The 26,392-nt window shown below is 38.5% G+C and overlaps 1 protein-coding gene across 1 annotated transcript in view; it reads right to left on the reverse strand.

The window, feature by feature from the left end:
* Positions 1-26,392, reverse strand: part of LOC111155951 (CDP-diacylglycerol synthase 1) — a 64,137-nt gene that overhangs the window by 19,729 nt on the left and 18,016 nt on the right. Inside the window, exons 3-5 of the mRNA XM_022516437.1 lie at positions 24,429-24,525; positions 16,506-16,603; positions 13,712-13,851 (exon numbers count right to left, since the gene is read on the reverse strand). Of these exons, the coding sequence (XP_022372145.1) occupies positions 13,712-13,851; positions 16,506-16,603; positions 24,429-24,525 (335 nt within the window). The remainder of the gene's footprint in view (positions 1-13,711; positions 13,852-16,505; positions 16,604-24,428; positions 24,526-26,392) is intronic.

A 26,392-nucleotide genomic window follows, 5' to 3' on the forward strand; every position in this document is an offset into this window, starting at 1 on the left:
ACACACACGAAACCCATAGCTAATAGCATATTCAATGATGAAAAACTGAGAATTTAGGATTATGAATAAGACAGAATACCCACTCTCCTCACTTTCACTCAACACAGTACTGGAAGTCCAAGCCATAGCAATCAGACAAGAAAAAGAAATAAAAGGCATCCATATTGGTAAAAGTTAAACTGATGAGGACATGATATACAGAAAATCCTTAAAACTCCACCAAAAAACTACTAGATGTAATAAATGAATTCAATAAAGTTACAGCATGCAAAACTAATACCTAGAAATCAGTAGTGTTTCTACATACTAATAATGAGGTAGCACAAAGAGAAATTAAGAAACCAACATCATTTATAATTGTACCAGAAAGAATAACACTTAACCAAATACTTAACCAAAAAGGTGAAAGACCTGGACTCTGAAAACTACAAAACATTAATGAAAATAAATTGAAGATGACATAAACAAATGGAAAGAAGTTCCATGTTCATGGATCATAATAATATTGTTAAAATGTCCATATTACCCAAAACAATCTACAGATTCAATGCAATACCTATCAAAATACACACAGCATTTTTCATAGAATTAGAACAAATAATTTGTATGGAACCTCAAAATATCCCAAATACCCAAAGCAATCTTGAGAGGGTAAAAAAAAAAAAAAAGAAAAAGAAAAAGCTAGAGATATCACACTCCTGGGTTTCAAGATATACTACAAAACTGTAGTAATCAAAACAGTATGGTGCATGAGGTGCCTGGGTGGCTCAGTGGGTTAAAGCCTCTGCCTCCAGCTCAGGTCATGATCTCAGGGTCCTGGGATCAAGCCCCTCATCGGGCTCTCTGCTCAGCGGGAAGCCTGCTTCCTCCTCTCTGTCTGCCTCTCTGTCTACTTGTGATTTCTGTCTGTCAAATAAATAAATAAAATCTTAAAAAAAAACAGTATGGTGCAGACACAAAAACAAGACAAATAGATCAATGGAATAGAATAGAGACCCCATAAATAAACCCATGATTATACAGCCAATTAATGTATGATAAAGTAGGCAAGACTATAAAATGGGGAAGAAGATAGTCGTGTTAATAAATGGTACTGGAAAAATGGGATAGCTACATGCAAAAGAAACTGGACCACTTCTTAACACCATACCATACACAAGAATAAACTCAAAATGGATTTAAGACCTAAATGTGAGACCTGAAACCATAAAAATCCTAGAAGAGAGTTCAAGCAGTAATTTCTCTGACATCAACCACACCAACATTTTTCTAGATGTGTTTCCTAAGGCAAGGGAAATAAAAGCAAAAATAAACTATTGGAACCACCTCAAAATTAAAAGCTTTTGTATAGCAAAGAAAACCATTAACAAAACAAAAGGCAATCTACTAAATGGGAAAAGATATTTGCAAATGATATATCCAATAAAGTATGAATATCCAAAATACATAAAGAACTTCTATAATTTAACACCAAAAAAACACAGTCTACTTTTAAAATAGGCAGAGGACCTGAATACACATTTTTCCAATAAAGACATACAGATGGTAAACATGAAAAGATGCTCAACATCACTAATCATCAGGGAAATGGAGGAAACAGTTGACAAAACCAAGAGACAACCAAAAGAATGGGAGAAGATATTTGCAAATGACATATCACATAAAGGGCTAGTATCCAAAAGCTATAAAGAACTTACCAAACGCAACACCCAAAGAACAAATGATCAAATCAGGAAATGGGCAGAAGACATAAACAGACATTTCTGCAAAGACATCCAAATGGCCAACAGACACATGAAAAAGTGCTCCACATCACTTGGCATCAGGGAAATACAACTCAAAACCACAATGAGATACCACCTCATACCAGTCAGAATGGCTAAAATTAACAAGTCAGGAAATGACAGATGTTGGCGAGGATTCGGAGAAAGAGGAACCTTCCTACACTGTTGGTAGGAATGCAAGCTGGTGTAGCCATTCTGGAAAACAGTGTGGAGGTTCCTCAGAAAGTTGAAAATAGAGCTACCCTATGACCCAGCAATTGCACTACTGGGTTTTACCCCAAAGGTCAAATGTAGTGAGCCGAATGAGTACATGCACCCCAATATTTATAGCAGCAATGTCCACAATAGCCAAACTACAGAAAAAGCCCAGATGTCCACCAACAGATGAATGGACAAAGAAGATGTGGTATATATACACAATGGAATGTTACTTGGCCATAAAAAACATGAAATTGTGCCATTTGCAACAACTTGGACAGAACTAGGGAGTATTGTGTGAAGCGAAATAAGTCTATCAGGGAAAACAATTATCATACGATCTCACTGGTATGTGGAATTTAAGAAATAAAACAGGATCATAGGGGAAGAGAGGAAAAAAATAAAACAAGACAAAATCAGAGAAGGAGGCAAACCATAAGAGACTCTTAATCATAGGAAATAAACTGAGGGTTGCTGGATGGGAGGGGAGTGGGGGGAGGGGGTAACTGGGTGCTGGCCAAAATTAAATGGCCAAAATTAAAAAGACAAGAAATAACAAGTGTTGGCAAGGATGTAGAAAAAAAGGAACCCTCATATACTGTTAATGGGAATATAAATTGTTACAACCACTGTGGAAAACAGTATGGAGGTTCCTCAAAAAATTAAAAAAATAGACACACCACATGAATCAGTAATTCCACTACTGAGCATTTATCCAAACAAAGACACTAATTTGAAAAGATACATGCATCGTATGTTTATTGAGCATTATTTACAATAGTCAAGATATGGAAGCAACCTGAGTGTCCATCAAGAGACAATCAGATTAGGAAGATACACTAATATTAGGAATATTACTCAGCCACAAAAAGGATGAGATCTTGCCATTTACAACAACATGGAAAGACATAGAGTATTATGCTAAGTGAAATAAGTTAGACTGAGGAAGACAAATACCACATGATTTCACGCTTATGTGGAATCTAAAAACAACAAAACAGTAAGTAAACAAAAAGAAACAGAGCCAGACCTATAAATACAGGATAAACTGAGTGTTGACAGAAGGGAAGTGGTAGGAGAATGGGTAAAATGCGTGTAGGGGAGTGGGAGATACAGGCGCTCAGTTATGGAATGAGTAAGCCATGGGAATAAAAGGCAGAGCATAAGAAATACAGTCAACGATATAGTGTAATAGAAATGTATGGGGACAGATGGTAGCTACACTTGTGCTGAACATAGCATAATGTATAAACTTTTCAAATCACTATGTTGTACACCTAAAACTAATATAATATTGTGTGTCAACTATACTAAAAAAGCACAAAGTATCATTATGAAAAACTTATTTGCTATTATCAATCCATCAAGTGTATGTACAGAATGTTTCAATCTCTACATAATATAAAAAGTAATAATACTTATAGGGCAGCTAACATCTACTGAACACTTACTATGTTCCAGGCTCTCGTCCAAGCTATTTACAAATATCAACTTGTTTAATGCTTCCAATATCCCTATGATGTATATTATTATCTTCATTTAACAGATGAAGAAAAATACACAAAGGACTTTATTGCTTAACTGAAAAATAAGGGCTAGGAAACAGTTAAATCCTCAGATCTTATTGACTTTCAAGAGTCATGTGGTTCCATAAACCATTATCAGTAAGATTCAGGTTAAGAATGACTTGAAATTGGGGCACCTGGGTGGCTCAGTCATTAAGCAGCTGCCTTCAGCTCAGGTCATGATCCCGGGGTCCCAGGATGGAGCCCCACAGTGGGCTTCCTGCTCAGCAGGAAGCCTGCTTCTTCCTCTCCCATCCCCACCCCCCACTTATGTTCCCTCTCTCGCTGTCTCTGTCAAATATATAAATAAAATCTTTTTTAAAAAATATTATTTATTCATTTGAAAGAGAGAGCACAAACAGAGGAGAGGCAGAGGGAGAGGGAAAAGCAGACTCCTAGCTGAGCTGGGAGCCCAACATGGGGCTCGATCCCAGGACCTGGAGATCGTGACCTGAGCCAAAGGCAGACGCTTAACCATCTGAGCCACCCAGGTGCCCCTATAAATAAAATCTTAAAAAAAATAGAATGACGTGAAATTTCTCAGAACCATATTATAATAATTATAGTAAAATATAACACTCTAAATAATGTAAAGATTTACAAACAGCAAATGTTTATGTATTGTGTTTATGTGTATATCCCACAAATTTATTACAATGACATTTTACTAAATAAAAATTATGCCTAATTGAAATTTAATAATCATATACAAAAATAATGGGAGGCAATGGGAAGCACTTTTTGCTCCATATATCAGTAAACTTCTAAAGAGAAAAATTCTGGGGCACCTGGGTGGCTCAACTGGTTAAGCAACTACTTTTGGCTCAGGTCATCATCCTGGAGTCCTGGGATCGAGTCCCACATTGGGCTCCCCACTCAGTGGGGAGTCTGCTTCTCCCTCTGAGTCTCTCCCCTCTCATGCTCTCTCTCACTCTCTCTCTCAAATAAATAAAATCTTAAAAATAAAGAGAAATATTCTTTTACAGAGGTAGATACTGCAAATGCATAAACTAAGCTTAATTTCAGATAAACAGGAGCCCACTGTTCTATTCTGCAATATCGTCACCGTGAGTTCTCCAAACAGAAAATGAACTGTCAGATAATCTATCCCATATGAAATAAGTACTAAATTTCATATATATAGGTAATATTTACCAAGGCAATTCTACCACCAGGGTAAGCAAGGTTGCTACTACTCTGACCAGAGCAAAGAATCAACCCTCAACTTCCTTGAGCAACTTTTTGAAGGCTATTTTGAAATGTCAGTGAAAAGGACAATGACAAAAGAAGAGAATACATACTGGCTCCCAGGTCCTATCTCACCTCCTATTTGTCACCTACAGAGTAATCTGACTGATCTGTAAAAGAAATATGGGCACATTTTCAAGTGGAAGCACAACTGAAACCTGTATGTCACTTTCTTGAGACAAAAAAAGAACCTGGGAGGGGGTAGAGAATAAAACATGAAATTCATGGCTTTGAAATCACCAGCAGCATAAAAAAACTCTTTAAAAAATCATTGCTTTTAAGTTTTTATTCTAGAGCAGGTAGACTTATTTTGTGGCTCAAAGGACAATGTAAATTCTGTTTTAAGCCACTGGTTCATAGTTAGAGGTGAATGAATGTAAACTGGACTTAGTGCAGAGGCTGATGTGGTGAGGGCTAAGCAGAGACAAGACAGATGCCTCTAGAACTCCACTTCTACCCAAACGGACTCACAGACTGTCCCAACACAATCTTGGGAACTTCCCAACATCATTAGCTGTGATTATCTCCTCACAAATACTGCTTTCACATGTATGGTTTTCTCATTTTTGAAATCATATAATACCATTCACCCGTAAGCATTCCTTCAAACAAAATGACCACAGAATTATTTGCTTTTTCCTAATGGTGATTTTATCCAAGACAGTCTTGGCTACTCACTTTTACCTGATCTAATTACACTGTTAAATCACCAGTAACATGCAGCTTTTGGGGTGCTTTCATAAAGGATAGAATTGTCTGACTCCTAGATACATTAATACAATTTTCTGAATTTGGGAAGGGTATAAAGTGTTTTCCAAGAATATCTAAGAAATATTATTTTTAAAGAAAAACCATCTGAAAAACATAAATTTATTTTTCATTCACAACCCTATAGCTATGTGTGTACTTTATGTTTAAATGTGTAAAAAATATATTATACTATTTCAACAAATCTATGGAAAGAATAACTTTGTCCATTTGGATCCATAGTTTACTTTTTTCCTAATTAATAAAGAATCTCTGTATGGTTACATTTCCAATTAAAAATGGGATTTCTCAAGTATTATAAATGAAGTACTCACTTAAATGTTTCCCAACATACAGTTTTTAATATGTAACTAGGTGTAGTTCCTATTGCTGATCTCCATTTATGTACCCGGCCCTGCACCTGGTGCTGTCACACAAAGATGTGTACATCCTGTTGTCTGGTATATCAAAGAGTCCCCAGGGAGCTCCGAAGATCCAGTCACCCAACAGACTAAAGAGAGGCAGATTCAAAAAGAACGAAAATGAATGAGATTTCTAAAGGAGTCAGGAGAAGTAAAGGAGAAAGAAGACATTCAAAAGTCCAAAAGATGGGACAGAGGGCATTTCAGGAAAGTGGACAATCAAACAATATTTATTGTGTAAAGATACACAAGATACAAAAAATGAGTATGACAGGCATTTCCATTCAAGGAGCTCAAAATCAAGCTGAAGAGACAGAAAGCATAAATTAATGATGTTGTTTTAAAAATTTTCTATTGGTGATTAATTCAATAAACACATGCAGTCCTTATAAGGTTCAAGAAACAGACATTAAGGGGCACCTGAGTGGCTCAGTTGATTAAGCATCTGCCTTGGGTCATGATCCCAGGGTCCTGGGATGGAGCCCCGCATTGGACTCCCTTGCTTCTCCCTCTCCCTCTGCTGCTCCCCTTGCTTGTGCTCTCTCTTTCTCAAATAAATAAATACAATCTTAGAAAGAAAGAAAGAAAGAAAGAAACAAACAAACAAACAAACAAACAAACAGACAGACAGACATTAAGAGGCACCCAGGATTAAAAACTGGAGCTTAATGACTCTTCATCAATCTTCCATGTGGTTATATTTTTCAAAACATTTCAAATGTCAGGTTAAGTAAATTCAGACACACACTGCATTATGTGGCCCCTATTGTGACACTAGACCATGATGGAGTTGTTTTAAAAAAGTTTTAAGTGCATCTGGGTTGTGGAAATTATCACACAAACCAACCATTATATTAGTTAAGATAAAGTTTTCTACTAATCTATGTGCTGAGTTTTTGTTTAAGATTTTATTTATTTATTTGAGAGAGCATGAGTGAGAGAACACAAGCAGTGGGGAGCAGCAGAGAAAGAGGGAGAAACCTGCTGGACAGGGAGCCTGACATGGGGTTCGATTCCAGGACCCTGGGATCATGACCTAAGCTGAAAGCAGACGCTTAACTGACTGAGCCACCCAGGCACCCCTACATGATGAGTTTAAAGTATAGAACAATGCTGGCACACTGCACAGATTCTAATAGTTTTTACTCCAAAACTGTAAGTGGTTCTGGAGGTAAAGTCCTCTGTGAACAGTTATTTGTGACATCTTTCTAAAGATTTCACCAATATCCTTTGAGATAATATCCAGGATGTTTGGGGGAGAAATTCTTAATTATGCACTAACTTTAGTTAAATTTAATTTTATATATTCACTGATTTTCTCAAATTCAAAGTATTCAAGTCATACCTTCTCCTTAAGAGTTTTGTTTTTTAATATTTTTTAAAGATTTTATTTATTTATTTGTCAGAGAAAGAGAGCACAAGCAGGGGGAGTGGCAGGCAGAGGGGGAGGGAGAAACAGGTTCCCCACTGAGTAAGGAGTACAATTCAGGACTTGATCCCAGGACCCTGAGATCATGGCCTGAGCCAAAGCCCAACACTTAACTGACTAAGCCATCCAGGTATCCCACCTTAAGGGTCTTAAAAAAAATCAAAATAGCCATGCATTCATACAAGCAAAAAACTAGTAAAAATAACATGTATATCACTGGTCAGCTAAAGAGATGTTAAGGTGATGATATTAAGAGTCAAACATCTTAAGCTTATTCACTCAATACTCCTCATTTGTAATCACATGGCTGCTCTATTTCCTAAGGAGTCTCAAATCCAAAACACAAGGATCTTTTAAAAATATACCTGGACTCTAGAGAAAATGTTTGCCTTATTACTTTCAGTCTCACTGATTATCTCTTTGGTATCAGGCAAATTCATTTTACAACAAAATTATCCAAATGTCAGAATGACTTTCTGGGTCTTATCTCAGTGAACTGGTCTGTAATTCTCCTTTTTTATGGGGTCTTTGTCTGGTTTTGGGATCAAGGTAATGCTGGCCTCATAAAACAAGCTTGGAATGGGGTGCCTGGGTGGCTCAGTGGGTTAAAGCCTCTGCCTTCAGCTCAGGTCATGATCCCAGCATCCTGGGATCGAGCCCCGTGTTGGGCTCTCTGCTCAGCAGGGAGCCTGCCTCCTCCTCTCTTTCTGCCTGCCTCTCTGTCTACTTGTGATCTATCTGTCAAATAAATAAATAAAATCTTAAAAAAAAAAAACGAGCTTGGAAGTTTTCCTTCCATTTCTATTTTTTGGAACAGTTTCAGAATAGGTATTAAGTCTTCATTATATGTTTGGCAGAATTCTCCTGGGAAGCCATCTGGCTCTGGGATCTTGTTTGTTGGGAGATTTGTAATTACTACTTCAATTTCCTTGCTGGTTATGGATCTGTTCAGATTTTTCTATTTCTTTTTGGTTCAGTTTTGGTAGTTTATACCTCTCTAGGAATGCATCCATTTCTTCCAGATTATCTAATTTGTTGGTAGTTGCTCATCGTATGTTCTTATAATTGTTTATATTTCTGTGGTATTGGTTGTGATCTCTCCTCTTTCATTCACAATTTTATGTGGGTCTTTTTCTCCTTTCTTTGTGATAAGTCTGGCCAGAGGTCTATCAAATTTATTAATTCTTTCAAAGAACCAGCTCCTAATTTCATCAACCTATTCTACTGTGCTTTTGGTTTCTACTTCATTGATTTCTGCTCTGATCTTTATTATTTTTCTTCTCCTGCTGGGTTTAGGATTTATTTGCTGTTCTTTCTCCAGCTCCTTTAGGTGTAGGATTAGGTTGTGTACTTGAGACCTTCTTGTTTCTTGAGAAAGGCTTGTATTGCTATATACTTTTCTCTCAGGACTGCCTTTGCTGTGTTCCACAGATTTTGAACAATTGTGTTTTCATTTTCAATTGTTTCCATGAATATTTTAAATTCTTCTTTAATTTCCTGGTTGACCCATTCGTTCTTTACTTTAGCCTCCATGTATTCGAGCTCTTTCCAACTTTCCTCTTGTGATTGAGTTCCATTGTGGTCCGAAAATATGCAGGGAATGACCCCTATCTTTTGGTACCAGTTGAGATCTGATTTGTGACCCAGGATGTGATCTATTCTGGAGAATGTTCCATGTGCACTGGAGAAGAATTTGTATTCTGTTGCTTTGGGATGGAATGTTCTGAATAAATCTGTGAAGTCCATCTGGTCCAGTGTGTCATTTAAAGCCCTTATTTCCTTGTTGATCTTTTGCTTAGATGATCTGTCCATTTCAGTGAGGGGTGTGTTAAAGTCTCCTACTATTATCGTATTACTGTCCATGTGTTTCTTTTATTTTGTTATTAATTGGCTTACATCATCGGCTGCTCCCATTTTAGGAGCATAAATTAGTTATACCATCTCTTAACTTAAAATCACCCAATGGTTTCTTGGGGATAAAATCCAAACCCTTCCTATGACACATAAGGCTTTTAAAGATGTGGCTCCTGCCCCCCTTTCCAACCTTTAATGCCTGCTCCCAGACTGAACATGCAATCCTCCCTCATTTCCAAGCCTTGCACAGCCACTTCCTCTGCCTGGAATGTCCTTTCCCACTATCCACCTAGCAAATGCCTACTTGTTCTTTACTTTTCGTGACACCTTCCATCTCTTCTCAAAGGCCTCCTACTATCTCCAGCAGAGCAGAGTTCTCCTCACCCTTCATGCACTTATAGGTCCTTCTTCACATTTCAGCAGTGCATGAGGGGACCCATGTCCCACCAATTTGAAGACCCCAGAAAGCATGCTATCAGCCTTACTTCCTTCTCTGTCCTCAACACCATTCACAGTACCTAGCATTCAGAAAGTGCTCACATGTTTGCCGAAAAAATGACACTGATGACTTGCAATGAGCCTTATGATTCCAATAACCTAAAATAACAAGTGATAAGCTATTTCTATGACAGAAACTAGTCAGGAAAAAAAGAAGAACTATTGATTTTACTTTAAAAAACAGAGTCAGGAAGCTTAGCATATGAAGCAAACAATTACTAAAAATTAGAGTATATACCACATGTAAAATAAAACAAAGAGAATAAACTCCACTGTCTTTACCCACTCAGTGGAGCAGTTATTCTCAAATATTAGTAGTTAGCAAATCCCAAAGGGAAAGTAAGAAAAGGAAATAGTAGTCACCTTATTTTCTCACATTCTACTTCCATGATTGCTGTATACAAATCAATAAAGATGTAACTGCAGTTATGAAAAAATGAGATTTAGATGTGCTGAAATAAAAAGCATCCATAAATTGCATTAGGTGGGGGAAAAAAATAAACAGGTACAGAATAGTCCATTCTCATTTGCATGGAAAAGAGGGTGGAGAGGATATAAACATATAAGCTTGAATACTCAGAAACTCTCTGCAGTACTAGTAGCCAGCCCCTGTGGATTATAAATAAGGCTCTGAGGCAGGAGGGGGATTTCACTGAACACCCTATTTGAGTCCAAATTTTTACTATGGGCATGCATTAGGTTTTTATCTTTCATATCTAGTTAAAACAAACACAACCCACCTAAGGACTCCTGAAGCACTTGGCTTTTGGCACACTCCCTGTTCAGAACCCAGCCATGGTGCTCTCAGACATCCAAGCCCCAAGGAGAGGCCAGACATGTGTGTTCGGGTCAGCGGCTGGCACGGACTGCGGCTGGGAATGAGCCACCTCAGACATCCAGCTCACTCAAGACTTAAATGACAAGCACTACCTCCATCTGACTGCAATTGTAAGAGAGGCACGAAGTTAGAGCTGCCCAGTGAAGACAAGCCAATCCACAGGATCAGGAGAGAAAGAGAATAAATTGTTTTAAGTCAAGGGAAAAATAGAAAAACTAGTTAAGGATTTCTGCCTTGAAGTGCAGGTTGATCACATGCATTTATTTCTCTTCCGTCCTGATGGTCCACTAAATTAACATTAAAAGAAATTAAGGTGAGGGATGCCTGGCTGGCTCAATCAGTAGAGCATGTGACTCTTGATCTAGGGGTTGTGAGTTCAAGTCCCACGCTGGGTGTGGAGACTACTTGGAAAAAAAAAAAAAAAAAGAAAGAAATCAAGGTAAAAACCCACAGAGTGGGGAAAAAAAAAAACCAAAACCAAAACTGAAGAACTGTCAAGGAAAAGAGAAGATGCATAGCTACAAAATTGGAAGTTGGAAAACAGGGTAACTCTTAGTAGACCTGAGACATCAGGGATGAGTAGTATTTTCTAGAGAAAACTGAACAGAAAAGACTCAGTGGAAAGCCAGGGCACAGCCTAGACTCCTAGAGTACTAAGTAAAAGTCTACTAATAATGAGTGCAAACTCTAGCCAAAACAGTCAACTGTGACAATATTTTTAGAAATGTATGAACATTAAACATTTACCTTCCAAGAACATTTCACAGGAAACTATTGGCAGCCATGCTTCTACAAAATAAGGATGTCAACCCAGGAACTGGAAGATGCAGGATAGAAGAAATGAAGTGGCCAAATTAGGAGGATACTGAGGCATTGGGATACAAGCAGACAGTTCACGGGACAGGACTACAGAGTTTCTAGGACATAGGTCTTAAGGTAAAAAGGAAACTGACACACTGATTTGTGTGAACATTGTGAAAAAACTACCAATACACATTGAAAAGACCCAGAAGAGAAATTAAGGATTCTACATGGAAATTTATAGATGTGGAAAGGAGAAGGTGAAGCAGTTACTAAGTTCAGGAAAAACAAAAAGTTGTGTAAGAATAGAAATGCAATCACAGATACCATTCGGTTCTCCAGGAAGTGATATTTTAGGTATCTATTTAACAATGTCAACAATGACAATAACAGTGTGGAGAAGAAAGGTTATAACAAGAAGTCAATAAGTAATGCCCAATATAAATTAAGAAATGGGCATATTACTTAGAAAAATGGGGAAAAATCTGTAAGTAATGGGGTGCAGGTTATTCTTTACATTGTGTTTTAGAACTGATATTTTAAAATAGACATATATTAATGCTACAAATGATTTATACTTTTACTAATCATAATTTTGTTATTCAGCAATTATAGGATCATTTTAATGCTACAAATGATTTATGTTGTCATTAATCATAACTTTGTTATTCAGGAATCACAAAATGATCTTATGAAATAAGGGTTCAGCAGCAGAAGCCAGGATAGGCACTTTTCGTGCTAATCATTGTTTTTAAAATTCAAAATACCAATACAGTCTTGTCAGTCTACATATAAATTGAGAAGGTATTGAATTCTTCTCTCTTGTAATAGTAAATAATCCATCCCCAAATCTACCTTACTTAACAATGCAAATCAAACCTCTTGGTTGGATAAGTGTGGTAAACCACTCAAAGGAAAAAAATGTTACAAATGTGCTTTGATAAACACAGAATCAGAGTCAAGTGTTCCTGACTCTCCATATTTTAGCTATTACCAGTCGTCATTAATCTCTATAATCATGATTCTTCTAAACTGATTCAAAATTAAAACTGAATACCTAAAATGAGTAATTTCTTATGACCTTGAAAGAACAGTAATAGCTTTCAATATCTTTTCCCAAGAATGGACCTTATTTAGATGCATTAGTAAGGCTCAGAAAACTGGACTACACAAACACACACACACACACGCAAAAACCCTGAATATAAAAAGAGGAAAACTCTTTAGAAAATATAGGTTCCTCCTACCCCAAAAACAATTCTCTGAAAATTACTACTATCATTTCAGATTGTGTTTCACTTTCTGACTTTCTAGATTCAGAAACAAAATCAAAACCAGAATATGAAGGCTTTATTAAAGCAGGAACACCATGAAGAACACAACTGAATAAAATGACATACTTCTAGAGGACTTGACGTACTCCCCCACACACTCTGTATTTCTAGTTTAATGGGAAATAGAAAAGAGTCACCAGTATTGTGTTCAGTTTCCAAAATTGTGCTGAGAAGAATTTATTTATTTAAAAACTCTTAGGAGCTAAAACAGTAACTATTAAGAGCTAAAGTGAAAATTCAAATAAAGTTCATATCCTCCTTTAAAATGAAAAATAGTGGGGGCACCTGGGTGGCTCAGTCAGTTAAGTGTCTGATTCTTGATTTTGGTTCGGGTCATAATCTCAGGGTAGAGAGATCAAGCCCTGAGCTGGGCTCCATGCTCAGTGGGGAGTCTGCTTGAGAGTCTCTCCTTCCCTCTCTCTCTCTGTCCTTCCCCCTGCTCTCTCTCCCTCTCTAAAATAAATACAATCTTTAAAAATAAAATCATAAAAACAGAAGGTAAAGTATACTATAAACAAATGTGTATATATACTTATATATTTATAAATGCATACAAAGGATATATAACAAACCATGTCAGTAAAACTAAATACCCTGATTAATTCTATATGAACACTATTTCCTGGGTACAAATAAAGCAATATATATATATATATATATAAATTTCTTTGTAAATTGTACCTGGTTAACAATCAATAGATATATTTAAGTTTCTTTACTACAATTTCCAAAGAAAATTTTGAAGTCTGTGGACTATTAAAGAACTATGTACTTTTATTAGTCACATGAGGGAGTAACTGCTATTTAAAACCACAATGAGAGAAACACCTTTATACATGGGACAAATAAAAAGAGGAGCTGGGTTAAAATGTAACAAATAAAGGATGTTGTGAATTTAAATCACATAAGTTAAAATAGACATGTAAAATATGTAGCTATAAAATATAAATATGTAGCTATAAAATAGCTACATACCAATACTATTTTCCTTACCTGCCAGATAGAGGGCAAACGATATAAATCTATGGTAGCGAATGAGGAACTGAAGTTGCTCTTCTCTTTGAACAAATGTAGAAAAATAATCAGCCACAGTCTCTCCATAGAAGAAGTAGTTTACACACAGTAGAAAGTACCTATAATTTAAAAACAATTTGCTTTTTAATATTTGAAGGCTTTTTTCCCTCTTAAACTCAACAAAACTATTCTCTACATTTTGATGATGACACAAAGATCCAAAACCAAATTCAGTAGACAGGTTCAAGATATTTCATCAAAACATGTTTTTCTGCTTTTAGTCTTAATTTCAAATGTATCAGTTAACAAAAATTTACTGAATATAGCTCATGCCTCTACTGAGGTAAAAATCATTTTCTTTTTTCTTTTTTTTCTTTACTTAAGGTCAAAGTCTAATGCCAGAGACAGATAACTGGGAAATAACATAAAAAATACTACACATACACAAATACACACGTTCTTTCTCTCACAGACATACACAAAGACACACACACATACACATACACACACATACACATACAGTACTGTTTATAATGAAAATTCACTCCCAACTACTCACAGCTCTAAAGCTTTTTAAAAGTGGAGATCCTATGCCAAATTCCCACTGCCCTAAGGAAGATCAACTGGGAAAGCAGGAAGGGGTAATCCAACCTCTGACCTCACTCTTCACTGCCCTGTCCACACTGGTGTCTTTCTCTCTCTCCCCCATGCTCCAGATGGACTTCAGTGGCACAGTGATGCTTAAGAGGTAAAGCAGCAGGGGCGCCTGGGTGGCTCAGTGGTTTAAGCCTCTGTCTTCAGTTCGGGTCATGATCTCAGGGTCCTGGGATGGAGCCCCGCATCGGGCTCTCTGCTCAGTGGGGAGCCTGCTTCCCCCTCTTTCTCTGCCTGCCTCTCTGCCTACTTGTGATCTCTGTGTGTCAAATAAATAGACGGAATCTTAAAAAAAAAAAAAAAAGAGGTAAAGCAGCAGGTAAAAATCTCTAAGAGAAACTTCTTAAAACTGCATAAATCACCTGTCCCTCCACTCAGCTCTGGTATGCTCTTTCCACCCAGGGAAAGGTTGAACCCATGACATTTCGTTGATGGCAGCTAGTGTGAGCCAGGAAAAAAAAAAGGCTGAGAAACACTGCCTCAGAGTTCCTCTGTGCCTCATCCTTTGAACATCCTTTGAAGGGCAGAGTCCCCGGTGGCTGGGAGAGCAGAGGGAAAAAGGAGCAATTTCTCTTCTACATGTCATGGATGGAATCTGACCCCACTGTTTTCAAAGTAAAGTATGTTCATTTCTTATCAGCTGCATAACCATGTTCTACTCTCCTACAATGGAAACGGTCTTTGACTCCACTGTAAGGCTATCAAGGCCTACTCTAGACCACCAGCCCAACTTTTTGCCCAGTTCCCTCAGGAGAGCCAGGAATGTCTCTCCATATGCGGCACGTGCCTCTTCATTTCCCCATCTAGAACCCCATCTAGAAGCTGCTGGATGCAGCTTCGCCAATGTAAAACACAATTCTCTATCCAAAACTTGTCTTTATTTCAAGTGATAGTTTCTCACCTTTTCCTCTCTGTAAAGATTTCTACAATCACTGGAGCCCATCCCGACCTGACTTTTTTTTCCCCTACACTTAGAATCAATCAATCCCACCTGGTTTAGCATTTAATTATTCTCCAACTGCTTACTCTACCTAACGTTTCCCATAATTTTGCCCTTCATGAAAAAACCTGTTATAAGGAAAAATTAGCTATCACCAAAACTAAGAAACTATTTTTGACGCCTTTAAACCCCAAAAGTGATATATTTGTTTTCTTAAGACACTGGACCCTCTGGCTGATACTAATCAAATAACTATATTCAAAGGCATGGCCAGTTAGGTCAATTATGAACAACCATACTAACATGTTTCCTGGTCAAGGTCCTGATAACTAAAAATTGTACCTGAAAAGTTGTAAAAAGATATAGAAAGCTTTAAATATTTAAAAAAAAAACCCAAAACATTTTATTAAAATCACATGACTTTTTTTAAAACTAATTTTTACATGTATTTAGACCTAAACAATATTTCATGGGCTGGTAATTGCCAGTGCTACTTATAAGGCTGCCTTACATGGCCCCCTCAAAGGGTCTTACTCTTCCCTCGGACTACCCTTCATGTACTGTATCTTGGGGCCAGGGTGTGAAGACGAGATCAAACCAGGAACAACAAAGGTAGTAGTCATCTCTCTTCTCACTGCCCTGTGCAACCCTCACGGCCTACCTCCCTGTAGAGGTACTCATCCTGGGCTTTTCTTACCTTCAACTAATCACTGATCACTCAAAAAACAGAACAGAAAACCCACAACTATTTTCATATTTCATCTTTGTAGAGATAATCTAAGGGTGAGGTCTCATGTCAACCAAGGCAAACTAAAGCAAAAAAGATCACACATATTTCTAACATTTTATAAAATGTAACTTTCTTAAAATTATAATTATAAATGGTATAAAAATGTGCCCAATATAATGTTTTTTAAAGAGGATAATAGTATATATGTGAGTATATACAGATATACAGTAACTACAAAGACTTAAAGATGAGATATGAAAATAGTTGTGTTGGGATGGTAGACTTAAAGGTGATTTTCTTCTTTTCAAAATCTAATGCATTATTTTTCTCTTCCTCCAAAAATCAATCTACATGGTCAATCATGTGGTACTGACTGATCAGGATGCTTCCTTTACAAACTGTAGAAAAGAGTCACATTTTCATATCTGAAACAGTATTAAAATACTTACCAGCTTAATGTTCTAAACCATGGCAGGTCATAAGAACGATAGACTCTATAACCTATAGTGATAATTTCATGGAAGCATTTCACTTGGATGCCTAAAACCTGAAACCAAGAGAACACATTAACATACATCACTTAGTGTTTACATTTGTGCTTCATCGTTTAATATGCACTTTGTTATCAAATGTATTTTAAAAATCTTTAGCCTACCCATTTTTAATTATTCTAAATGTCGGTAGTAGAAATTGAATAGTCTATGCTTCTAAGATCAAGTGATATTTTATTTTTATTTTTTTTTAAAGATTTTATTTATTTGATAGAGAGAGATCACAAGTGGGCGGAGAGGCAAGCAGAGAGAGAGAGAGAGAGAGGAGGAAGCAGGCTCCCTGCAGAGCAGAGAGCCCGATGTGGGACTCGATCCCAGGACCCTGAGATCATGACCTGAGCTGAAGGCAGAGGCCTAACCACTGAGCCACCCAGGTGCCCCTCAAGTGATATTTTAAAGGGGTAAGCAAATCAGTGTTTTATCCAAAAAGTGAGAGCCCCTTCCTGGGGTAGGAGGTGGTGCTATAGCTTAAAGTTTGAGGGATACAGTCTAGTTGGTCACAGAGTAGGCTTTATCTCTCATTACTACTTCATTTCTTGGGTTCATCCTTCCTACAATGAATGATCTTTTTGTCCATTTTGTTTCTTGAGTTACCCCAGGAAAATGATCGTATGTGCAAGTTTGCTTACATATACTTATTTTTAGCCATACATCCTGGTATCCTTTCCAAGGATAAAGATACTGTCAGAACAAATGATTAAAACATCTTTCCCCTGCTACCCAGCAGGGTTTGGGCATGGTTTTTTCATTCTCCCAGCTGTGCCAATTCTCACATAGCCAGGTGCATATATCTCTCATCAATCCAAGTGGTGCTACATTGGCAGATCATAAAACAGCCTTCTACATTTGCAGCCACTTCAGCCAGTCACTGATTCTATACAGTTTTGTTTGCATAGTGTCCTATGTACATTCATAATAAATGGGTTAATATTTATGAAACTTTTTTTGGTGGTCTACTTAGTAGTCCTTCAAACTGTTGTATCCACCAACTGGAGTACAGGTAATCCTTGAGGATGGAGCATCGTAGTCAATGCTTGGCTTAAGTCAATTCTAACACTCAAAGAGCAAGTGGCAAGTTGAACACTTATTACCATGAGCCAAGAAATTAAAATCTTTGTGAATTAAGTAGACTATTTCAGCCTCTAGAGAGTATACCCAAGGGCTTGATTTTTTATAGCTCTAGAGCTAAGAATGGATTTTATATTTTTAAAACAAAACCCAAACATGATGTGACAGAGAAATAATGTGGTTCCTTAGCCTAAAATATTTTTAACTGCTTCTTTACCTAAAAATCTTACCAAACTCTGCTCAAGAAAATACTTTGGTATCTCTTTTATTTTTTACTTTTTAAAAGATTTTATTTATTTGATAGAGACACAGTGAGAGAGGAAACACAAGCAGGGGGCGTGGGCGTGGAGAAGTAGGCTCCCCGCTGAGCAGGGAGCCTGATCCGGGACTCAACCCTAGGACCCTGGGACTCAACCCCAGGACCCCGGGACCATGACCTGAGCCAAAGGCAGACGCTTAATGACTGAGCCACCCACGGGCCCCTACTTTGGTATTTCTTTTAAAGCTCTCCATAAATTAGTTTTCCCAAAGCTACTGGTCAGGATGTTCTTAGGTTGTGTTTACATGTCCAATCATATACTTAAAAGTAATTGTGTCCCCTCAGCCACATGATAAGAAAATATTAGGCCAAACTACTATAAATAGGTTTTTTAAGAAAAAGTCATTACTGCTTTATAACATAAAGACAAGAAGAAATTCGAATAGTGCCTTTCAAATAAGCTTTGAATATAATGTCAAAAGTTATTTTCTAAAATAATTACAGAATGAGGACAATGCTAGATGTTAAAATAAAATGGCAAGTCCATGCTATTTATAGAACCAAGGGCTTTTAAAATATCAGATGCACTGATGCAATTTCTATTTGCTAAATGAACACATTTGCTCAAGAACAACCATTAGTACTATACATGGTGTTTTACTGCGGGGGGAGAAAGCTACTTTTAATAGCACACATATATGACTGTCAATTACAGTTTGCAAGTAGAATCAATACAGAGCTACTGAGAAAAGAGAAAAGGGGGGTGTTCAAAACAACAAAGCTAAAGTCCTTAAAATATGTGTATATCTTCCAGGCTTGGTGATTACACAGAAACTCATATTCTAGGCCATCAATACCGGTAGCAATGCACACTGGTAGGACTCTGTTGGCCCAACATATGTGTTAAGAGCCTTAAAAACAGCAACCAATATGAAAATGCCTACTCTGCTAGTTATTGAGGATTCAGAGAAACAATACAGGACATCTGTCTTCAGAGGGCTAGCCTGTCAGGGAAGACACAAGTGGTTACAACACCACATGGAAGTAGGCACATGCAGGTAAGCACAGCCAGACAGAACACCTGTGGCGGGCACTGGGGACAGGCTGCAGTTGGGACAGAGGAAAAGGATACATAGAATCACAAATACAGGAGAGCATGAGGCATGCTAGGGAACTACAAATAGTTCAGAGCGGCTGAGATACAGGGGTGAGAAGCAGAGAGAGGAAAGCCTGGTTACAGAATCACAGCAAAGAGTATGAAGGACTACACGAAGGAGTTCATCCTGATCACTAAAGGCCATGATCAGATATATGTGCTGGGAATAAGAGAGGTGGAAAGAACAGCCTCGAGAGGCAGCAAGAGTAAAGACAGGAAGGCATGCAAGATACTACGACCCTGTCGAGTGCAGATGACACTTTAACTGGGCCACTGGCAGAGGGGGGTAGTATGAAGAGTAAGACATTGAGGAGAGAGAACTGGCTGGATTTGGTGGTTGAGAAAATTGGGGAGCTAAGGGTGACAGGGGAACATGGAATAAAAGCAGGGGAGGTTTTGGGAAAGTAAACAGATTTATGCAGAATGACTGGGGATGGAACAGAAGTTCAGATTTGGATATGCTGAGTCTGAGTTATGTTATTACGGGTTATCCAAACTAAAGTGCTTATTTTCACTTTGGGAATCTATTCAAAGAAAATAATCCTGCATATGAAAAAGTTTTACGTTCTAATATGTTCAGGATAGTGTTATTCACCATAAAGAGAAACCAAAATAGAGCCTGAATGTCTGAAAATAACACAGTAGTTCATAAGTTATGATGCATTCCACTCCACTGAATCCATGAATGTTTTAAACTTGACTGGGGGAGGGTGCCTGGGTAGCTGTTGGTTAAGGGTCTGACTCTTGGTTTCCATTCATGTTATAATTTCATTTTTGTGGGATGGAGTTCCATATCTGGCTCCAAGTTGAGTGAGGAGTGTGTTTCAGATTCTCTCTCCCTCCCCTCTGCTCCTCCCCCTGCTCCTTGGCACACATGCATGCTTTTTTTTTTTTAAGTTTTTTTTTTTTTTTTAAGATTTTATTTATTTGACAGAGATCACAAGTAGGTGGAGAGGCAGGCAAAGAGAGAGGAGGAAGTAGGCTCCCTGCTGAGCAGAAACCCCGGTGCAGGGCTCGATACTAGGACCCCGGAATCCATGACCTGAGCCAAAGGCAGAGGCTTTAATCCACTGGGCCACCCAGGCGCCCCCAGGCTCTCTCTTTTAAAGATGTTATTTATTTATTTGAGGGAGAGAGAGAGAGAGAGAGAGCATGAGAAGGTGGGGGAGGGGCAGAGGGAGAAGCAAACTCCCTACTGAGCAGGGAGCCTGATGTGGGGCTTGATTCCCAGGACCCGAGATCATGACCTGAAACAAAGGCAAATGCTTAAATGACTGAGCTGCCCAGGTACCCCTAAAAAAAATTCTTTTTAAATTAAACTAATGGTTGTAAAGATGGTGGAAAAACACAAAACACTGATATAATATTTAGTTTAAAAAGCAGGATACAAAAGTCTAATCACTTTGAATTACAACATAATTTTTAAAACATAAGAGATAAAAGAAAATATATCAAATAGCAGTATTAATTGGGTGTTGGTAGTTGATGATAGGGTTGGGGTGATCTTCAAAAAATTATCAAGTTCCCAATTTTAACACTCTTGTATAACTCTTGCATGTGAAAAAATAAACTATTTAAAACTAAATTATATAATGTGAATTAAAACTTATAGGAGTTTCTAAGAAGATGAGGGAGGAACCTCTTATACTATCTGCCTTTAAATCAAAATATATTTTAGTACCTCCATTATTTAGAAAGTATGACTGCAAGCCATGAATGCAACAACTAAAAAAGTATTTTTTTAATTTAAATTTTATTATTATTTTTTTAAACATATAATATATTTTTATCCCCAGGGGTACAGGTCTGTGAATTGCCAGGTTTACACATTTCACAGCACTCACCATAGCACATACCCTCCCCAATGTCCATAACCCCACCCCCCCAACCCCCCTCCCCCCCATCAACCCTCAGTTTGTTTTGTGAGATTAAGAGTCACTTATGGTTTGTCTCCCTCCCAATCCCATAAAAAGTATTTTTTTTAAAGATTTTATTTATTTGTTTGACAGAGAGAGATCACAAGTAGGCAGAGAGCCAGGCAGAGAGAGAGGAGGAAGCAGGCTCCCCGCTGAGCAGAGAGCCCGATGCGGGGCTTGATCCCAGGACACTGGGATCATGACCTGAGCATAAGGCAGAGGCTTTAACCCACTGAGCCACCCAGGCGCCCCTAAAAAAGTATTTTAAGTAGAAGGCTGAACATCTTATTATTTATCTTATGCTAAGGAACATCTTATTATTCATTACTCCTATTAGGAGTTCCATCTTAAAGTAGTAGCTATCATTTCCTAGAAATAAGTTTTCTGTGTTTTTTTTTTTAAAGATTTTATTTATTTGTTTAAGAGAGAGAGAGAGCACATGCGAGCATGAGAACAGGAGAAGCAGACTCCCCGCCGAGCATGGAGCCCGATGTAGGACTTGATCATGACCTGAGCTGAAGGCAGTCACTTAACCAACTGAGCCACCCAGGCACCCTAGAAATAACTTTTTAATAAAACTCCCTTGAATTAGTCTTCTATGAGTGCTGATATTGTAGGGCAAATGCAAGTTATGTACAATGCATCCTTCTCAAAACATAAATGACCTAGTTAGGGATATGAATATAAGTAAGACTTTAAAGCACGTAAAAGTAATAGTGATTGAGTGCCAACATTGTGTGCATATGTGTATGTCCACCTACATTTCCTTAACAGGAGTATCATAAATGGGACATAGGTACGTGTGCACATGCACATCTGTGCATGCCTGTGTGTGCGTGCAGGGCAGTAACCTAAATAAAAACTGAAGTTCAAATCCACTTTCACTAGTCCTTAATATTCTTTGCTGATTGAGCTCACCAATGAAAAGAAGAACTTGTAATAAAATGGTATTTTCCTTTCAAAGGAGAGAAAAGGAACAAGAAAGCCCAAGCACTTTAGGTATGCTTATGATTCTCTTTTTAAAAAATCAGAGTCCAAATATGTAAGGATGTCTTTAGAGGTGTTTTGAATTTCCTCACAAATGAGTGGTTAAAAATTAGCCTTTATCCACAAATTGTGGCCCAAGTTACCACACCAAACAGTTTAGTGTGGAGAACGGTCACAGGAAGCCCACCAAACTGGCCAGAGTCTGTGTACTAAGGATACTCGTGTCCTTCAATGACTTAGCTCAAAAACACCTTCTAAAGGGGAATAATGTAAATGATCCCCAATATTTTCAATGGTTCCCCAGTGCTTTACAAATAAATCCCAAACTTCTTCACATAGTATTGCAGGGCCCTCCAGAATCTGCTCCCCAATTAGTTCTCCAAGTTCAAAGCCCCTGTGTTCCAGGAAAAGGGCATTGTTCACCTTTCCCGGACTCATCTAGCCATTCAGACCTTTGCTCATAGCGCTCACTCCACCCTGATCTACCTCAGGTCAGCTGAAAGGTCCCCTCCTCCACAAAGCCTTACAGAGCTGTCTGCTATCACATCATCCCTCATCCCCCGACCTGCCACTCAGCACACAGCACTGAAAAGTGCTCTGCATACACTCACTCCTGAAAGGCCCAAATTCTGAGGCCAGTGGTGGCTGCCAGCACTCATCGCCCTCCGTGGGTTTACACTGAGAGGACTAGGAGTGGGCTCTCGGCGGGAGTCACACCTGGACAATGGTCACACCGGCCTATCTGGCTTTTAGGCTCAACATTTTTCTGCCCTCACATTAAAGTGTCCTATCCATTCTCCATTGTTTCTTTGTAAGAAAAATTTCTCTGTGATGTCAACAAACAGAACAGAGAGAGTGATTGCTTACTCACCGCTGTTACCTTGAGATCCCCAAGGAAGTACAAAATTAATGAGGGGACAAAAAGAAAGTGAAAGGGCTTTATGGTACTAATAAGAGCTGCTTTAAGTGCTTTTAGGAGTTGATGGGATTTTTCCCCACTCATTTCTAATTTCACTTCAGAACTTATTTATTCTTTTATAGACTGAAAGGAAAACCACATCGTACTGACCATGTTTATGACTATGGACAGGACTGAGCACGGAAGGGAGCAGACAGGTCAGAGAGATAGGCATCTACGTGGGCGACAGCAGCCAGAGAGCAGGGTGGTGGGTGCAACACAGGCTGAAATAGTGGAGAACCCATGATGAAAAAGAAAGAGCAGAAAAGAAGGACACATGCATCTGGGGGAGAGCAGACTCTCCCCCCGCCCTGCTGAACACGCTCAGCACCCAGACATGCTGCGTGAACCCGGTGAACAGGCACTTTTCTCCTTCTCACTTCCACCACTTCGGGCTTCAGATGTTTCATGCTTCTTTGGATATCGAGGCTTTTATAAATGCGAGTCCTCTGCTGTGACACCCTGCCCCCAAGCTCCCCTCTCACCTCACCTGCTCAAGCTTCAAAGTGCAGCATGCGTGTAGGGCAGAACACCTCTGGAAAGCTTCCTGGCTCCCCCCTTGCTCTCACAGCATCTTATTCTTTTTTTTTCAAATGCTTATTGCAGTTTGTAACTATAGTTCTGATCCATTCTTAAAAGTGTAGACAGCAAACTCCCTGAGGGGAGAGACGAGTGTGCTTTTCTCAGCACCCCATATCATACCCCAGAATTAGGGCAATGCCTGGCACATAGCAGGCACTCTGGGAAGCATGTGCTAAATGAATGATTTAAAAGCTTAAAATATCTGTTTGGCAGCAGGACTTGTTAGAGTCCCCATACACAACAAAATCCCAAGTGCCCAGAATGGCTTCTGTTTGCCTCTCCAGTCTCATCCCTAGGTACCTCCAATGCACAGCTTGCAAATCTGCCAACAAACCACATTCTCTCATTACCCCATGTCTTGTTTCTGATGTCCCCACCTTGGAATGCCCTCTCCCTTCTTCAGGACTCAACGTTGGCATCCCCTCTTCTGGAAGTCCTCCTTGTTCTATGTCAGGCTGATTAGATACTTTTTTTCCTGTGCTCAACCAACACGTTCTATGACAGCACTCACCCACTTATTTACTATACTATTTATTCATATGGTTACTTCTATGTCTCTGCCATTAGACTGAGTTCTTTGAAGTGAGGGATCTGGCTAAGAGTCCTACATGATAAAGTCATGTGTGTGTGAACTCATTAGCAGTATCTAATGCTTGGCAGAATGTATTTATTATGCATACTTGGTCTCTGCTGAGTGAACACACTGAATGGCTACTTTGCAAACAGAAAAGATTGGTCCAGCTCATTTCATGAACCAGAAAATGCTTAAAAGAATGAAATTCACTGTTACCAAACCTTGAATTACCTTCTTTTTTATGACAGGCTCAAATTACTTCAATCATATCTGTGCTGAAAAACAAAGCAAGAGATACTCAGGGAAATGTGAAACACTTACAAGAAGCATCAGCATAAATGATCCCATATAGATGATCAGGAAAAACAATGAAATCATAGTTAGAGTAAGAATTCCACGAATCCACCAGTTTTTCCACCTACAAAGAAAATGTTTATAAAGTTAGTATTTAATGTATTCTTTCTTACAGCTTTTTGTGTGGTTTTAGCATTACCAGACTTATATGGATTTTCGCTAATTCTACTTTAAGAAACCCTTACTTCACCTTATATAATAACCACAAAACAAATACCGAACAAACAGCATTTGTTCACTTACTCAGAGCTAAATTAAGTGTAAAAATTATGTTAGCCAAAGAAAGAAACGAATTTTCGTTCGGTGTGATTAGTCACTAGGGTGACTGATGAATCACTAGGCTAGCCAGTGAGATGGTCAATGTGGATATGCGCACATCCCACCAGGGCATTCAGAACGGAAGAAGTCAGGTGCAAAAGTCCTCCAAAAAGATGCACTATCCTTTAGGGTGGTAGGAAAAAAACAATAATGATTTTATTAAGGTGCTTTAAACAGAGAACACAGACTTCTAATGAGAAAAATTAAAGAAAGGTTAATGCAGAAGTGAAACTGCAGAACACAGCGATTTCAATGAAATGAAAAAGACACAAGAAAGTCACTGAGGTCAAGACCAGACTGATGGTTACTTCCTTCTAGTGCTCAGAGTGTGCTGCTGGCTTGCCTCACTTAGGGACAAGGGCCTTAAGAACGAGAGTGTTTCCTCACCCTTGGGCCTTCGCTTGTTCCTTAGAGGGGAACGTCTCTGCTGTATGCCCTGCCAGGCTGAGACTGATCTCCCTTGGTCCTCTGGCTGCCAGGAAGGGCTGGGGTTTTGCCCAGTGGCCCTCTCTCCACAACCAGGAGACTCACCCTTTATTCCCAGCATACTTTACAAATGTCACTCTTTCTGTGGCCATGTCAGGAAAAATGTCAGCAGCTACAGTGTCAAACTGAAAGGATGCTAATAATACCTATATATGGATGATATTTCTGAATCTAAAATTTCTTCCCCCTGGTTTTATTCATTCTACACTGAACTCACAGTAAAGTTTTTCTTTAAGACCTCTCTGATTTCTATTAATTCAAATGACAGCGTTGAAATTATGTTACAAGAGATCTGGGTTCATCTTAACATATAGTAGCACACACACACACACACACACACACACACACACAATATACACTGTGTTCTAAGCACATGCCTTCATTCTACTGTCTACAAAAAGAAATATTTGCTGACTTCATCCATTTATCAAATATTGATTACACTCCCTGCTTTCAACCACTCTCCTATACAGTCTAGATATTTCTTAAATATCCCTTTTATGATGTCATTTCTGCATTCAAGATCTAAAATGCGAACAATAGTTAATTCGAAACACTTTCATCTAGCTTCCCAGGTTTTTCAAGAGGTGGTCAAATTGTATTTACCCAACTTTATTTCCCTCTACTGTGTAACAAACTACGTAGACTCATAAATTTCTCATGAGACTGTAAGTTTTAGGACTGAACTGAAGTGAGAGGAGAGTCAAAAAATGCTATGGCTGAAAAGTTCCATTTAGTTTTATAGACATAACTCTTTGTGGATTAATGAATAGACTGGGAACTGGGCTAGGTCACAGAGCTAGTCAGAGGTAAATAAAGGACCAAAAGCCAGTCTCCTGATAATAATCCTTCCCTGTTTGCATGAAACCCAGAGGCATATTTAGCTCTCCTTTAAAACTGATCATCTGACTTGGAATTGTTCAGAACCTACAGAAGAGGACACTACGTAAGTGTCAGAAATCAGTGCCCAGGCAGATATTGCCAAGGTCCATGTGTACCTTTGTTAGATGCCTGGCTTTGAACTTCAGAGGATGGTAGCTGCTGAGAACCAGAGATCTTAAACAGAAAACCTACTTTCTTCATATCATCCAAAAATTCCACGGTAACTGAAAACCTGAGCCCTCAAG

This window comes from Enhydra lutris, unplaced genomic scaffold, assembly GCF_002288905.1.
Source record: "Enhydra lutris kenyoni isolate GAN:26980312 unplaced genomic scaffold, ASM228890v2 scaffoldscaffold3, whole genome shotgun sequence".
Classification (NCBI taxonomy): domain Eukaryota; kingdom Metazoa; phylum Chordata; class Mammalia; order Carnivora; family Mustelidae; genus Enhydra; species Enhydra lutris.